This window comes from Otolemur garnettii, unplaced genomic scaffold (genome assembly GCF_000181295.1).
Source record: "Otolemur garnettii isolate 467f Iridium unplaced genomic scaffold, OtoGar3 scaffold00068, whole genome shotgun sequence".
Taxonomy (NCBI): Eukaryota; Metazoa; Chordata; class Mammalia; order Primates; family Galagidae; genus Otolemur; species Otolemur garnettii.
Genome location: NW_003852463.1, coordinates 6,455,774 through 6,473,736, shown reverse-complemented (window position 1 = coordinate 6,473,736; position 17,963 = coordinate 6,455,774). Strand labels below are relative to the sequence as shown.

Below are 17,963 nucleotides of genomic sequence, written 5' to 3'. Positions count from 1 at the left end.
GCCTGGCCATTTTTTGGTTGCAGCCATCATTGTTGTTTGGCGGGCCCGGGCTGGGGATTCAAACCCCCCACCTTAGGTGTATGTGGCTGGTGCCTTAGCCGCTTGAGCCACAGGCGCCGAGCCATATGTAAATTATTGATATTAAAATGCTAAATGTTTTCCCTCAAAAAAAGGTAAATCAAACTTTTTAAGATAGTTTACAATGTTACACTGGAATTACATCCTTCAAAATAAAAAGAGAACATACAAATCTGGCAATTTGCCAGATATTTAAAAATAATAAACCCCCAAAAAGTAATCTCAGGATGTATTTGTGCAATATTTTCTTCTTTCAGTGGGAGCAACTCTTTATAAATACACGGAATGACATATTTTCATCATAAAACAGAAAATGCTGGGTGGTGCCTATGGCCCAAAAGGGTAGGGCACCGGCACCAGCCCCATATGCTGGAGGTGGCAGGTTCAAACCCAGCCCTGGCCAGAAACTGCAAAAAAAAAAATAATAATAATAAATAAATAAAATGAAATAAAATAGAAAATGCTAGAAATTCCATTATATGCCACTATAAAACTTAGACACAAAATTTTAAAAAGCATGTAAAGTTATACTGTAGTCAGTTAATTTTTAGGATTCAGAGGATACACAAAAAGAAAGGCATGCAAATGTGTTATATATGTCTGATCCCACCAAAAATGCCCCCAAAAACCCCTATAGAATTAATGGAATAAATGGTGCATTTTGTATTGTAAACCACAGAGGGGATTTCTAATGTTTGTAACTAAAGTCTTAGCATACACATACAACAATAAAAAAGCTTTATATCATCTCATATTTCAGAATTAGAGGATTCTATGTAACAGCATATAATTTCTGTCTCAAAATTCAGGCAAAGCTTCAGATGAAGCATTTAATCAAATTTATTTCTGAAAACAAGGCCCATTAATCTAAACCACCACTAAATCAGACCTTTAATTTATATCAATGTCTTTAATTTACATTAATGTTTTTAATTCTTTTTTGGGGGGGAGGCAGTCTCACTTTGTCACCCTTGGTAGAGTGCCATGACGTCAGCTCACAGCAACTTCAAACTCCTGGGCCTAACTGATTCTCCTGCCTCAGCCTTCCAAGTAGCTGGGGACTACAGGCGCCCGCCACAATGCCCAACTATTTTTTGGATGCAGCTGTCATTGTTGTTTGGCGGGTCCAGTCTGGATTCAAACCCGCCATAACAGCCGAGACAAGGTATTGCTCTGGCTCAGGATAGTCTTGAACCTGTGAACTCAGGCAATCCGCCAGCCTTGGCCTCCCAAGTAGTAGGATTACAGACATTAGCCACAGTGCCCAGCCCTATCATTCTTATTTCCATGCTTAAAACAATGACTTCTTTAGGCTTCTCCCTTTCAATGCTGCACAGACTTTCTGTTTAGGACCATGTAATTTCTTAGGTGAATAGGGGGAGTGAGGAGAGAGAAAGTGGATGAGAGTGACGGGGAGCAGGAGATGGACGGAATGGCTTTAGAGAAGAACAAAGCTTGTTAAGATGCAAGGGTTAGTGACCAGATAGTTTCACTCACTGAGTGGCTCCCAATAAATATTTATTAGCAAATAAAAAATTACTATGTCATGAACTTTGGCAATCAATCTACAAAGTAGAAACTGAATGCAACGGTCTATTGCACTTTACTTACAAGTTGCATCAGTAGCACATAAACTGTCACTTAAGGAAACTACATGTGGATCTGATTTATCGGACTAAAAGACTAATATTCCTATGCTTCTGCACTGAAAACCAATACACATCTTTAATACAGAATTTCAGCCTCCCAAATAACAATTTAAAAAACAAAGTCTGGGGCGGTGCCTGTGGCTCAGTGAGTAGGACGCTGCTCCCACATACGGGAGGGTGTAGGGTTCAAACCTGGCTCCAGCCAAAAACTGCAAAAAAACCAAAGTGTGACAAAAACCAGACTTTGTTTCTTTGCCAAAATGTCCCTACAAAGTAAAATCCTGTTTGATTTTATTGGCCATCTGTCTGAGGCAAGTAAACAATGCTAAGCAAAACCCACTCACTGCTGTTGTACCAGCCACGCTCCGTAGGCTACAAGTCTAGAATGGTATTAAATCTCCTCTGCTCTTGGCCTTTCATGGTGTTACTTACAGGTCGTCTACCTTTATACCCAAAAACCCTTCAATAGCAGATTTTCCCTTAATAAATTATTCCAAGTACCTATTAAAATTTCTCCCCCTACTTTCTTTCTTTTCTTTTTTTTTTTGAGACGGAGCCTCAAGCTATCCCCCTGGGTAGAGTGCCGTGGCATCACGCTCACAGCAACCTCCAACTCCTGGGCTCAAGCGAGTCTCCTGCCTCAGCCTCCCAAGTAGCTGGGACTACAGGCGCCTGCCACAACGCCTGGCCATTTTTTGGTTGCAGCCATCATTGTTGTTTGGCGGGCCCGGGCTGGGGATACGAACCCGCCACTTTAGGTGTATGTGGCTGGCGCCTTAGCCTCTTGAGCCATAGGCGCTGAGCCACCCCCCTACTTTCTTAATTTTTGTCATTGCAAACATGAAAAAAGCACATTTTAACAAAAGTTAGTTTTACATGGTATGTTGACAGAGGTAGTATTGGTCTGCAGATATCCCCTAATATCCAACACAATTAAAATTTTAGGAAGCCACTTACTGCTACACCAGCATGGTAGCTTGTGCCACAAGCAATAAGAATCAAACGCCGACACCTCTGGATTTCCTTAATGTGATCCTTCAAACCACCCAAATTCACTGAAATAAAAGTTTATGTATATTATTTAGGAAAGAATCATATGAAATAAGCAACCAATATTTATGATTGTACACTGCCAATATGAGAAATAACATTGTTTTAAAGAATTCATATTCCTCTGAGGAAGGATAGTTCTCCATAATTTTTGAAAAATAAATTAAACAGATCACAACTTAATTGGCCCCCATGAACTTGTAACTAATCTAACTCACCCTCCTACACACATACATGATTACAGTATTCACCTCATTCCACTTAGGTCATTTTTACATTATTCTCTATAGATCAAAAGTTATCTTGCAGGCAAAGCAATAGAAACACAGACAACAGATTAGTGAATGCTAAAGGCTACAGCTGGAGGCAGGGGCGACAATAAAGGGGCACAAGGGTATTTCTGAGTGATGGAACTAGTCTACATCTTGACTTTATAAAGGTCAGGATTATGACTATGTTGTGGAAGTCTGTCAAAACTCATAATTATACACTATGACTAGTGAATTTAATATCTCAATAAACCTGCCTAGAAAAAAATTATGTCAGTTATGTTCATTTGCCCTTCCAGTTCCTAATGCAGTGCTGTCTACAATATAAACCCATTCTCCTCTCCGCTTTGCCATCTCAGAAAATGCCATAATATTTTCCAAACTGCACTGGTCAAAACGTCAGCATCATCCTTGACTACTCGTATCTCTCCATATCCACCTTCAAAACACAGCTCTGATGCTGTCACCCTAAACCAATTATCATTCCCTGGATGACAGCAACATTCTCCTGACGATGAGATTCTTCTACTCTCCACCCCTAGTAACCATTCATCTAACTTCTGTCTATATGAAATCTGACTATTCTAGACACCTCATAGATGTGGAATCACACACTAAAGGACCTTTAAAAGATAGCTGGGTTCCGCAGATGGCTGGCAGACACTGTTATTCCACAAGGATATAAAGGACAATGAACTTTCAAGTTGTTTTAATGGCATCTGCCACAAGAAACTTTGAAATAATAAAACAATTCATATATAATTACCAGTATAGTCATCAAAGTTGACTCTTCCTCTCATTGTGTTCACAACAGACTCTGGCTGCTCAAAAATTTCCTTCTGCATAAATGAACTAAAGTTGCCTACAGTAATAGAAATCATATAATTATAACAAAATTTAACAAGAAGAATAGAAATTGGTAGACAACTAAAAGTCTCCTTTTTTAACATAATGTTTCATGTTCATAAATGACATGAAACAAAAGGTCATGCAACAGAGAACAGTATTCCTACAGGACTGCCTAAAGGACAAGATAAATACATTTTATTCTATGTGAAGAAAAAATGAGCAAGTAGGAAGGAAAAATCATTTTATTAACTTCACGCCTAAAATGTCAGTTACAGCAAAAAAGGAGACTGAGGCAAGCATTAAGTTTTGGAGTCATACCTAGGTTCAAATCACAGTTCTACCTTCACTATCTAAGACAAGAAAATTCCTTAATCTGTAAAATAAGAATAGTAGCTATTTCATGGTATGGATTAATACAGAAAGGAATTTTGACATATGGTAGCTATGCCACAAATGTTAGCTTTTATTCCTACCACAACCTGATCACAAAGGAGGAAAACATGCCTGTGGGTGGATTGCCTGAGCTCAGGAGTTTGAGAGCAGCCTGAGCAAGAGTGAAACCCTGTCTCTACTGAAAAAAAAAAAAAAAATAGAAAAATCAGCTGGCCATAATGGTGTATGCCTATAGTCTTAGCTATTCAAGAGTCTGAGGCAAGAGGATTGTTTGAGTGAGTTTGAGGTTGCTGTAAGCTATGATGCCACAGTACTCTATCCTGGGCAACAGAGTAAGATGCTGTCTCAAAAAAAAAAAAAGACAGGAGGAAAATCAAATTCATAATAATCATAACAGTTACTAGAAGCAAACACTATGTAAGACTACATGTATCAGGCACTATTCAAAACAACCTTAATAACATAGGTTCTATTATTCCCATTTTATATAAGAAAACTAAAGCACAGAGAGAAGCAGAATACAAACTGTATTTGTGTTTATATTGTTTAAATATAATCAAGTGTTATTTAAATAACCCATTGCTTTTATTTTAAATTATTCCTTTTTAGAGTGTCTCACTCTCTCCCCCTAGGTTGGCGTACAGTGACATGATCATAGCTCACTGCAACCTTGAACTCTGGGCTCAAGTAATCCTGCCTCAGCCTCCCAAGTCTATTTTTTTCCCTGTTTTTTACAGAGATGGAGTCTTGATATGTTGCCCAGGCTGATCTTAAATTCCTACCTTCATGTATTATTCCTACCCTCACATATTATCCCCACCCTCAGCCTCCCAAAATGCTGAGATTATAGGCCAGGGCTACTGTGCTCTCAGCTTCAATCATTTTATAAAGTTAGAAACAACATCCAGGAATTTTTTTTTTTTTTTTTTTTTAGAGACAAGAGTCTCATTATGTCACCCTTGGTAGAGTGCAATGGCATCGGTTCACAGCAACCTCAAACTCTTGGGCTTAAGCAATTCTCTTGCCTCAGCTTCCTGAGTAGCTGAGACTACAGGTACCTACCACAATACCTGGCTTTTATGTTTTTTGGTTGTAGTTGTCATTGTTGTTTGGCAGGCCCAGGCTGGATTAGAACTCACCAGCCCCGGTGTATGTGGCAGACACCCTAGCCGCTGAGCTACAGGTGCCAAGCCCAACCACGAATTCTTAATAGTCTGAACAACTACTATAGGACTAGCAGATAATTTTTCTGAAAAGTCATCACTTTTCCTTGGGTTGTCCCTTCACTAGTCATGTGGAAGATCCCACTCAGCATTACTATTAGATTCAGAAGCTAGGCCAGTGGAATGTCTGCTTTCCAGTAAGGACACCAAAGGTGTAACATTAAAAAAACTCTCACCCTTCATGATCTGCTGGAGTTCCATCTGGAGTGTTTGCACAGCTCGTCCAGGGTGATCTCCTGCAGTTCGTTTAATTCGATGGATAGAAAGACGGCCATCCACAACTGCTGCAACATCATCATCTTCTAGAAAGATAACACGATTGGTGTGTTCTATGACGGCACTGAAACGTTCCAGAAAATGTTACAATCAATAAGGGGGATCATTATTACAAATGAAACTATCATTTGGACACAACAACCAATTCAAATATAAATTCTATCATCCTAGAAAATCTCTGATAACCTTCTGGCTATCAAGGCTACCCCTCACAGGGGAGAGGGAGATAGTCACTGTGGACAAAAAAATAAATGGATTTCTGCACAGTAACCTAGTTAGACTAGATCAGAAAGTATGGTTATTTCCTCCTCCTCCTATTCATCACCAAATCCTGCAATTTTAACTCCCCAATATTCCTCAAAGCTTCCCTCTATGTCCATTACCACAAACCAGCTGAAGTGACCATAAGCAACTCAGTTGGATTACTACAGGAACCTCCTAATTTGTCCACCCATGTCCTCTCTTATCTCCCTCCATGCATTCTTCATTTCTGCCAAAACTGACAGATACTGAAAGGCAACGACTCTAATCAAGATTTCTACCTCACCCAACAAACCATCTGACGGCTTCCCTTTGGCTTTCAGGAAAACAATAAAATGCCTCAGTGTGACCCTAACACCTTTCTCTAACCTCATGGCAAACCAAACTTCCTCTCCACTCTATTCCACTCACGCTCACATGCATTCCAAGTTCTCACAGGCTGAGCCATCTGCACAGAATGAATAGTCCTCACTCTACCTCTTCACTTAATTAACTCATACTCTCTCCTTACCTCTCAAGTATCATTCCCTTAAAGAAATTTACCATAGGAAGATAAATCAGCTTATCATAGCACTCTGTAGTTCATCATAGCTATACCTCTTTCCTTAAGGAACAGCTCCTCAAAGACAAGCAATATTTTTATTTTTACTTCCCATTATCTCAACCTTCCTATGTCGCAATGTATTTTCATTGTTAAAAGGGGTCGTGACTCACAGGTTGAGAACTGCTGCCCTAAAGCTACCACATAGCTTTGCTCAGAGTGTTCAATACGAATGTAGGAATGAATTTTAAAAGGCTGACATATTTCTGCAATTCTCAATTTAAGCTATAACTGTCAACTCTATAACAAACCTACTTAATGACACCAATGACACATCTTAGCATTGACCATATACTGTACACACCTACAAAAATTAAGAAACAATGACGCATGGTCTCCCACTGAGATAATACATTCTATGAAGTCTTTAATGTCATTTCTCATTTTTATTATTTCCTCTTATTTTCAGGCACAGAGAATGACTCAAATACTTGTTGGTAATGTGTGTAATTCCATTTTATTACGATTCCATTTATAAATGCTTCTATACATCCAACTAGATTTTCTCCCAAAATGTTTTCGTCTAGTACAATTCCAAAGTGATTATATTACAAATCAATTCTAAATGTAAAATAAAAGTCCACATTAGACTAAAACTACAGCAGTTTAGCAACCATACTATATTTGATAGAATAACTAAGCCAGTCTATTCCCCAGTCTAAAATCTCTCCTCTCCACAAAAGCTAGGTAAGGTTGCTGCAAGATGAAGGAAAATATACAAGAGCTCGAAAATAAATACAACAGAACAAATCTCGGAATATATGTGTTCTTCTTAGCAAACTGACCTATGTGCTCTGAAGTACTTTCATAGCCCCATCTTTAAAAGGGTTACCTACATTTCTTTAATTAAGAAAGTTCTTTTATATAGTATGACTACATTTATATAAAACAACTTCTCAATTTCATATAGCATAATTAGTTTTACTAAAATTCTCTATCAACTAAGGAAACTCACCTCGCATCAGAAGCAAAGTAATATTCCACTGCTTTTTCTTCAACAGGGAAAAGGCAAGTTGTACTGTCCACACGAGAGAGATTGCAACTTCCTTTCTTATCTTTGCCTGGAGCATATATATATATGCAATTAAAATGAATGGCAAACACATTGAAAAATCATGGCCAATGTAGAAATACTTCAACAAAAAGCCCATAGCAACACAAAATAATTTTAGCAATTTTAAAATGCTCAGTAGATCACCTTATTTCCATGCAATAAGCCAATAAAAATAGGCAGAAGTATAAAGTAAAACAGCAACTATCAAAAAATGCATGGCAGGTAACAGTGATACATTATAAATGTTTTAATATTTCTGTTCCAGGTAAAAGACAAGTAAGTGTAATTCATTAATATCATCAACTGACTTTTTAAATCAAAAGTGTATCTAGGTTAATCTTTTTTTCATAGCCCAAGTCATAAAAGACTATAGATTAACATTATACAAAACTTGATGGACTGAATGCAGGTTAAGTCTGCATATCTATACTTATCACAAAAAGTACATGAAAAATATCAAAATTGTGTAAAGAAAAATAAACTGTCGACTAGTGGCAAATTAACTTTTTTTAGAGCTAGGGTTAAGAAAAAGTGGAGTGCCATGGCATAAGTCATAGCTCACTGCAGCCCCAAATTCCAGGGCTCAAGCAATCCTCCTACCTCAGCCTCCCAAGTAGCTGGAACTACAGGCATGAACGACCATGCTCAGCTAATTTTTCATTTTTTTATAGAGACAAGGTTTCTATGTTGCTTAGACTAGTCTTAAACTCTGGGCCTCAAGTGATCCTCCTATCTCCCCTCCGAAAGTGTTGGGATTAGAGCCATGAGCAAGCATGTCTAGCTAATTTTTATTATCTCATCTCATAACAAAACTTCTACAGATTTTAATAGTGAGCCACCATAAGAAAATCAAATTGTAGTCTACACTAATTCTGATTTTAAAAACTCAAAGATGCACATCACTATCTAACCATGGTATATTGTGTGGCACCTACAGTTAGAGACAGGAAATACGTAAACCAAGAACCTCTTATTTCTTAAAATTGTGTTTTCTTATACTTCTTTTAAGGATATTCCTTTTGCAATGGCAATATCCTTTTTAATTCCAGCACTTTAGAATTCTGGCATCTTTACTTAATTTGTCAAGTAATTGATGAATAACACTCTTTTTTTTTTGCTCATTCACAACTAAAATTGAAACTGGAATAATGAAATTTAATAGCCAAAAATACAGAAAGAAATCCATTATCTGAATACTATATAAACATCTCAGAGACCAGAAAAGCACTCTTCATTGTCTTTTATTTGGTAAAGAAAATATAAATAAAATATTTTTAAAAATCACCTTTCCATCAGGATAGAGATTTTATAAACTATAGACACAAAAGACAGAGAATACCACAGATAAACGTGTAAAAATTCATCTTGTATCTACCCTCTAAAATCCACATATAAAGACTTAGAATAATTATTCTTAGAAATGTACTTCCAAATATGCTCATTACCCAGATTTGATCATTATACGGTGTATTGAAATATCACACTGTATGCCTGGCACAGTGGCTCACGCCTGTAATCCTAGCACTTTGGGAGGCCCAGGAGGCTGGATTGCCTGAGCTTACAAGTTTGAGACCAGCCTGAGCCTGAGCGAGACCTCATCTCCAAAAATAGCCAGGCATCATGGCGAGTGTCTATAATCCCAGCTACTGGGAGGCTGAGGCACAGAGAATCACTTGAGCCCAAGAGTTTGAGGCTGTGCGCTATAATGCCATGATACTCTACCAAAGTTGACAAAGTAAGATTGTCTCATAAAAAAAAAAAAAGAAAGAAAGAAATATCACACTGTATCCCACAAATATGTACAACTATGTGATAATTAAAAATATCAGTAAAAGCAAAAAAAAGTTCTCCATCATCTATGATTACCTGGTGTTTTCTATGTAATGAAAACAAAATAGTTCAAATTCAACTTTTAAAAATAAAGGCAAGGCAGTATGGCTTATGCCTATAATCCCAGCACTCTGGGAAGCTTAGGCAGGAGGATTCCTTGAGCTCAGGAGTTTGAGACCAGCCTAAGCAAAGTGAGACTCCCACCTCTACTAAAAATAGAGAAATCAGCTGGGCATCATGGCCCAGGCCAGTAGACCCATCTACTAGAGAGGCAAAGGCAGGAGATCACTTTAGCCCAGGAGTTTGAGGTTGCTGGCAGTTAGGCTGAGGCCATGGCACTCTAGCCTGGGCAACAGTACCAAAAACTAATAAGATGACATCCTAGAAAAGGTAACATTACGGAAAAAATAACAGATCAGTGTTTCCAAGGGGCTGGGAATGATGGAACTGTTCTATATCTTGATTATACAACTGTCATGATTATACAATTGTTTTGTGTTTGACAAGACTCATGAAACTACATTAAAAATAGTACATTTGGTGGCACCTGTGGCTCAAAGGAGTAGTGCACCAGCCCCATATGCCGGAGGTGGCAGGTTCAAACCTAGCCTCGGCCAAAATAAATAAATAATTATTTAATTAAAAAAAAAAAAAAATAGTACATTTTGGCTCAGCACCTGTAGCTCAGCAGTTAGGGCACTGGCCATATCCCCTGGGGCTGGCAGGTTCAAACCCAGCCCAGGCCTGCTGAACGACAACTGCAACAACAACAACAACAACAACAACAAAAATAGCCTGGCATTGTGGCAGGAGAATCTCTTAAGCCCAAGATACTGAGGTTGCTGTGAGCCGTGACGCCATGACACTCTACCAAGGGCGACAGTGAGACTATCTCAAAAACAAAAAAAAAATAAAATAAAAAAATAAAAACAATTCATTCAGTATTTAAATGCACTAACAGGTAAAAGTACATATATGTTTTTGTATGGGGAGGGGCAGAAAGAGCTTATTAGAGTGCCATGGTGTCAGTCTAGCTCACAGCAACCTCAAACTCCTGGGTTCAAGCAATTCTCCTGCCTCAGGCTCCCAAGCCACTGGGACTATAGAGACTAACACAACACCCAGATAATTTTTCTTCTTTCAGTAGAGATGGGATCTTGCTCTTGCTTAGACTGGTCTCAAACTCCTGAGCTCAAGGGAGCCTCCTGCCTCAGCTTCCCAGAGCTACTCTGCCCAGCCCATACATATTTTTAAATATTAATACAACTAGTTTTGGTAACAGGGTTGAGTTTCACTATGGTCTTTCTCCAAACACTGATAATTTCATTCTTTAAGTAACAAAGTATATTAAAAAATGTAAAAGAATTTGAGGTATCACTGCCTATTTAAATGAAAAGAACATTTTACTTGACATCTATAGTTCTCACAATTAATACGATGTATTCCCATATGTTATCTCATCTGGAATATGAGTACTATCAGCCCTGTCCTACAGATAGAAAGATGGCTTTATTTAGTCAGGGGTCAAAAACCAGCAAAAGCCGAAAAGCCAGGATTCTCTTCTTTATACAGCCTTTCTAGTAAGAGGGTATTCTTTCTAAATTTCACTGAGCCACAAATTCTTTACCTACTAGGAGCTAGATAAAGTGTAGGGGAGAAGATAAAAAGAAATTGTAGCAATATCTCAGGACTCAAGGTTATCTGAGGAAATAACTTGCTGCTCTGGATAAGACAGTGAATGCAACCACTATCTATAAATCAGCAGGTTTATGGAGTACTTTGCTAAATATTTTTCAAGAAACCAAGAATTACACAATGAGTTACAAATTCCTGAATGTACTGCTTGCTGTCTTTTACGTGGAAAGCACACTGTTGTTTTACCTATATAATTATCTTAATCAAATGACTCAAAGTCTATAGCTGAAAATCCTACAACAAAAATAAACTTCAAACATAAACAGTAAAAAAGAACAATGATTCCAAATTCAAATAAAGCTAATCAAGATATCAAATATAAATCTAAAAGTAAAATGTCATGCATAAATAAGACCATTTAAACATATTTCAGCTAAAAGTTAGGCTAAATTATTCAAGTAACTACCACTTAGTTCAAACTTTTCCTAATCTAAGCATGTATCCTAGAAGAAAAAAAACACAATTTGAACTATTTTCTCAAATATCAGAGATTTTAATGAAACGAATTATTGAAAGCAGTCTTCTATAATGCCAAAAGCAGACAGACAAAATATATTCTGCAAATTAGAAAAATGCCAAAATATGTTTCCCCATAAAATAAGCATATTTTTAGAGGTCCAGCACATTCATCCACTCCAAGAACAAAGAATTAGTAAAGAATGAACAAAAGAGGATAAGTTTCCTCTCCATCCATGCAGAGTGCATTTCCCACCTCTTTCTCCCTGTGATCCCCACCGTGTGAATTTTGATCCAATCTGAGTCCTAGCTAAGGATATACAACAGAAAAAAATTCTAATCATCAGAAAACTCACAAAAACAAATCTTTTTCTTGACTATATATATATTTCTATGAGTGTGTATGGGGCTTTGAACAAAGGGGTTTTTATTCCAACTTAAAGAAAACAATTCTTTATGTCTATTGCAGTCAATTCATGTATTTTCCCCATCACATTATTTAGGTATAGTTTTACCTGTTCTGTAGAGTATCGGAATATGATCAGTAGAAAGTTTATGTTCGCTCCGAACGCCAATCAACAGAGGGCTACCTCGCCTGTAAATGCAAGATTAGTCAGAATTAAATCATTTTTATAAACAATGCACTTACGATATAAAATTCAAATTCAATGAGCTCACAGCCCACTCTCCAAAAGATGTTTGAAATTTTTCCACTCACGTTCAACTTCAAATATAACAAAAGAAGTACATAAACAACTTTTTAAAAAACATTCTATAGCAGGTGTTTAGCAAACTGACCCATGTTAGAATTAATTTTTCAGTAAATTTTTTTATTATTTAACTGACAAATAAAACTTGTACTAAATTAAGTTTTATTGAAACACAGCCATGTGCACTCTCACACATTTTGTCTGGCTGCTTTCACACTGTAACAGCCAACTTGAGACTGGAAGTTGAAACTAGGTTCAAACCTAAAATACATACTACCTGGCCTATTCCAGAAAGTTTGTCAACACCCTTTGGTCTATAACAATATATTTAACATTTTTATCCTTTTTAATGTTAAATGAAGCCTTTCTTAAAATTATATATAGAATGCAAAGAGATGAATGTTTAGCACCTTCTCCCTAGTCATTCTGCCTTCAGAATAAAGATATCTCCTAACAAATTTAGGGCTCCTCACTGTTCTATAAAGGACTTCATGAGCAGACCTAAATATCCCAGCAAAAGCAATGATGGTACAACCGTCTAAGAATCTGTCTAGAATGTATATTTCAAAAAAAAAAAAAAAATATATATATATATAGGGAGAATGGCTCGGCGCCCGTAGCATGGTGGTTATGGCGCCAGCCACATACACTGAGGCTGGTGAGTTCAAACCCAGCCCAGGTCAGCTAAACAACAATAACAAGTATAACAAAAAATAGCCAGGCATTGTGGCAAACGCCTGCAGTCCCAGCTACTTGGGATGCTGAGGTAAGAGAATCGCTTAAGCCCAAGAGCTGGAGGTTGCTGTGAGCTGCCACGCCATGGCACTCTACCAAGGGCGACATGGTGAGACTCTGTCTCAAAAAAAAAGAACATTTTTTTTTTTTTTTTTTTTTTGAGACAGAGTCTCACTTTGTCACAGTCAGTAGTGTGCGATAGAGGAGCACACAGCAACTTCAAACTCTTGGACACAAGTGATCCTCCTGCCTCAGCCTCCCAAGTAGCTGGGACTATAGGTGCCCACCACAACACCCAAATATTTTTAGAGATGGGGTCTTGCTATTGTTCAGGGCTGGCCCCAAGCACCTGAGCTCAGGCAATCTACCTGCTTCAACCTCCCAGGGTACTAGGATTACAGGTGTGAGCCACCACACTTGGCCAAGAAAGTTAATCTTTTGGACCTAAAATTGGAGAACATTCGATTCTCCAATATTTACCACAGTGAATATTCTCCGATTCACCACAGTGGCCCCCAAAAATGAAAGGCCAATTATAAATGTCAAATTGTATTTGCTCTATTGAGAGATTCTATTTAATGGAAGAGTGGTAAGACAATAGATGAGAAGCATATAGAAATAAATATATTCACACAAATATCTCTAGGAAAGGACAGAGTCTTTACAGTAAAGGAGCATTTACAGTCTCTAAAGAATATATATAATTCAAATATTTAAAAATACACGTAATTACCAGTCGTTAGTATGTACCTTGTGCCAACTGCTTGCCCAGGAAAATGAACACTTTTAAATACAAGTGCAAAAGCACCTTCCTACGAAAGCAAAAAACTGCATTAGTGGTATTTATTAGAATTATTAAATGTGAAATGCCCAAAACATACTGGCTTTAGCATAGAAATATTTGTTTATACAAGTACTCTTCTGCAATACTTTATAAAGAAGTCCAAATTTTAGAAAAAACTCCTGAGCTTTGGTATATACAAGACCCACTTTTTAACTAAGCCCATTCTCAACATATGCTCACTAAATAATAGCTCCAAATATAGATCAATTGTGTGTACATGCTACCAAAATTTCTAAATACATACATCCTATGTATCATACTACAAATTAGTAGGGGAAAGATAGATTGGAGAAGATACCAACTTTAAAATCTAATCTCTGCCCTACTAATTGTACACAACTATTAACTTTTCATTTTTTGACCCTGATATTAGAGATAACTTATGTATATATACAATCACAATTATTAACATGTACACCATACCACTCCATCAACCCGACCTCCCAGAGGGACAGGGTCTAAAGCAATCAAGAACAGATAAAGGAGGAACATGAGAGAGACAAGAACCACAATAGAAACAGAAACTGAATTATACAATGAATGGAAGAGAAAGCCTCCTAGAAACAGGAAAAGCCCAGGAAAGCACACTACTCTGCCTTGGCTAATGGGAAGAAAAGACCTCTATATTTTCCATCTTTCCGACCTATTTTGCTACAGACATCATAAAATTTGGGCAGAAGTGGGAGGTGAGGGTTGGACCTTAGTAGGGAAGGGCTTTTTAATGAGAAAGCAACAGTTAAGAATGGGGGAGGAGGGTGTTAGTACCACTTCAGACCTGGACTTCTATGGATCTTTGATGTCTTTGATCATTAGTTAGGAAAACTGGGATCAAAAAGAATACCACTTTTCTCTTCAGCTAGGAAATACTTTTCCAGAGGCACAGGGCCAAGGAAAATTGTGCAAAAGATAAAATAAGAAGCTGGTTATACTGGCTCACAGACATGCACAACAAAGATTGTGTTTCACGCAAGCTACTCTTGTGCTACTTCATTGGTTAGGAAGAACACTTGAGGGAGCAGGAAGTAAAAAAATTGATGAATCCTCCACGTGTGATCCCCTACACGTCCACATGTGATGTGCATAAATTTGTATGTGAACATGTACAGTTTTTGTACAAACTGAGATTTTGAATTATTTTTCTTTCCCATGATACTGACCTATAATGAAAAAGTAGAATTTTAAGCAGGGGGCATGTTAGTAAGTCAAACAACTATGTAACTTAATAGTTATACATACAGGTAGCCAAAATACCCAAGGAATTCGAGTTCATGCTTGTCAAACTTAATTTTAAGAAAGTTTCTTGTGATCAATGTTGGCATAATTATCTTTAAAAGCATAGTTTAATACCAATTGTTGAATAACTCTCTCCACCAAGGTAGTAAAACTGATATCTTGACTGTCCCGATTGTCATACATATACTTAACAAGCTTGGCAATTGTTTCTGTGTCTGTTTCAGATTCAAAGTCATAGCCTTTGCTTTCCTATAAGTAGAAAGAAGAAAAAATTGACACATTCAAAGAAAAATTCATAACATTCAGATCTTTTCTATAGAATTGTTTCCTTAAAAATCTAATTGGCTCAGCACCCATAGCTCAGCAGCTTAGAGCGCCAGCCACATACACCAGAGCTGGTGGGTTCAAATCTAGCCCAAGCCTGCCAAACAACAACGACAACTACAACAAAAATAGCCAGGCTGGCTTGGTGCCAGCCATATACACCAGAGCTGGCAAGTTCAAACCCAGCCTGGGCCTGCCAAACGATAATGACAACTACAACCAAAAAAATAGTTGGGCGTTGTGGCGGGCACCTGCAGTCCCAGCTACTTGGGAGACTGAGGCAAGAGAATCACTTAAACCCAAGAGTTTGAGGTTGCTGTGAGCTGTGACACCATAGCACTCAACCGACGGCAACATAGTGAGACTATCCCAAATAAATAAACAAAAAAACCTCACTAATTAATTTCTAACATTTTTTGAACACCACATCCCATTACCTACCTACCATTCAAAATTTAGGTCACCAGGCCAGGTGCAAGGGCTCATGCCAGTAATCCTAACATTCTGGGAGGCCAAAGTAGGGGGACTACCTGAGATCATGATTGAGACCTCATCTCTAAAAAAAAAAAATAGCTGGGTATTGTGGCGGGTGCCTATAGTCCCAGCTATTTGGGAGGCTAAGGCAAGAGAATCACTTGAGCCCAAGAGTTTGAGGTTGCTGTGAGCAGGATGCCACAGCACTCTACTGAAGGCGACAAAGTGAGACTCTGTCTCAAAAAAAAAAAAAAAAAGAAAGAAAAAACTTAGGTTGCCAAGTGAAAGATAATGAAGTATGTAACATTCACAAAGTTCATAAAAATATGATCTGTTTTTCAATGATGATACTGCATGGTCCAATAAAATAGCCATAAGCTATTAATACTGAACAAAATTTAAAATTCAGTTCCTCAGTCCTAATAGCTCAAAAGCCACATGTGGACAGTAGCTACTGTACTACACAACATAAAGATACAGAACATCTCTTTCACTGCAGGAAGTTCAACTGAACAGCCCAGAGAAGGCACTGATAAAGTTAATGACCATTCCTATAGAGGATATAGCTATTTAGGACATAAAAACTTGATTTAATCTATCTTGATTATTCTTATACATACTAGAAACTTTAAAAAATGACAGAGGGTCTCTTGTAATACAAAAGACATCCCCCCAAAATTTCAATTTTGTTTGAACCTTTTATACAGTCAAATACTAATTATTTCCTTTTTATGTAAGAAAAAAAAGAACTACTGGTAGAGCATGGTGGCTTATGCCTGTAAATCCAATATTTTGGGAGACCAAGGTGAGAGAATCCCTTGAGACCAAGGATTGCCAGCCTAGGCAACATAGCAAGACCCAATCTCAACAAAAAAATTTAAAAATTAGCCAGGGGTGGTGGCGCATGCCAGTAGTCCTAGCCACTCAGGAAGCTGAGATAAGAGGATCACTTGTGCTTAGGAGTTTGAGGCTGCAGTGAGCTATAGTCATGCCACTGTATTCTAGCCTGGGTGACAAAGCAAGACCTTGCCCTCCCCCCTACCCCCAAAAAAGAAAACAGAATTGTCCCACTGTTAGCAAAGAAAAGTCTAATAAACATTATCTGTAAACACTGTCTAAGTCAATTACAGCATATCCAGATGGTGTACCACATTCTAACAATCAACCTCACTGCTTTTATTAGAAGTATTCACAAACACTGCTGTTTTGAGGCCAATTTACTTACCAAAAACTTTTTTAAGTCTTTGTAGTTGGTAATGATTCCATTGTGAATAACAATAAATTCTAAAAGAGAAAACAGAAGTATTGATGAAGAAATATTAGGAGTCTGATAAATGCAATAAATAGGTTATTATTGTGACTAGACTTTTCTCAAGTCAAAAAACACGTAAAATACTCTATTTCCAGGTAAGTAGCATCCACTTTTATAATCGTTAGGAAAATCAGCACCATTGTTTATGTGACTGAGCAGAAGCACACAATATTAGGGAATGTGAGTACAGTAGGGAAATAAACTGGAAGTCTAGAGACTTCAGTTTCAGTTACTTAGCCTTATTTCCTTATTTGCAAAGTGAGAAGGCTGAACTGAATATTATTCTCATTTCTCTGTTCATTCACCCTTGAGTTTAAAGGGAAGGCCTTTCTCTGATCTGATTTACACTAAATGAGTTTCAGAACTAAAGCTAAGAAGTTAAGAAAAACTAGTTATTTGATTCTATAGTTAAATTTACTTGTCTCAGGTCCAAATAATGCCTAGAATTAAGCTAAGTAAATGTTAAAATATCATTCCAAGATCAAATAAATATGATCTTGGGATATTTTTCATCATTTTTTAATTAAAAAGTTTAACAAATGTAAGAATGGATAATCAAGAGTTGACAGTATTGGCTCGGCACCTGTGGCTCAAGTGGCTAAGGCACCAGCCACATACACCTAAGGTGGCGGGTTTGAATCCAGCCC

At 37.5% G+C, this 17,963-nt stretch overlaps 1 protein-coding gene across 1 annotated transcript in view; it reads right to left on the bottom strand.

Moving 5' to 3' along the window:
- GFPT1 (glutamine--fructose-6-phosphate transaminase 1) overlaps positions 1-17,963 on the bottom strand; it is a 57,632-nt gene that overhangs the window by 17,680 nt on the left and 21,989 nt on the right. Inside the window, exons 5-12 of the mRNA XM_023515300.1 lie at positions 17,230-17,288; positions 15,321-15,455; positions 13,880-13,941; positions 12,200-12,279; positions 7,605-7,710; positions 5,688-5,851; positions 3,813-3,908; positions 2,685-2,782 (exon numbers count right to left, since the gene is read on the bottom strand). Coding sequence (XP_023371068.1) covers positions 2,685-2,782; positions 3,813-3,908; positions 5,688-5,851; positions 7,605-7,710; positions 12,200-12,279; positions 13,880-13,941; positions 15,321-15,455; positions 17,230-17,288 — 800 coding nt within the window. The remainder of the gene's footprint in view (positions 1-2,684; positions 2,783-3,812; positions 3,909-5,687; positions 5,852-7,604; positions 7,711-12,199; positions 12,280-13,879; positions 13,942-15,320; positions 15,456-17,229; positions 17,289-17,963) is intronic.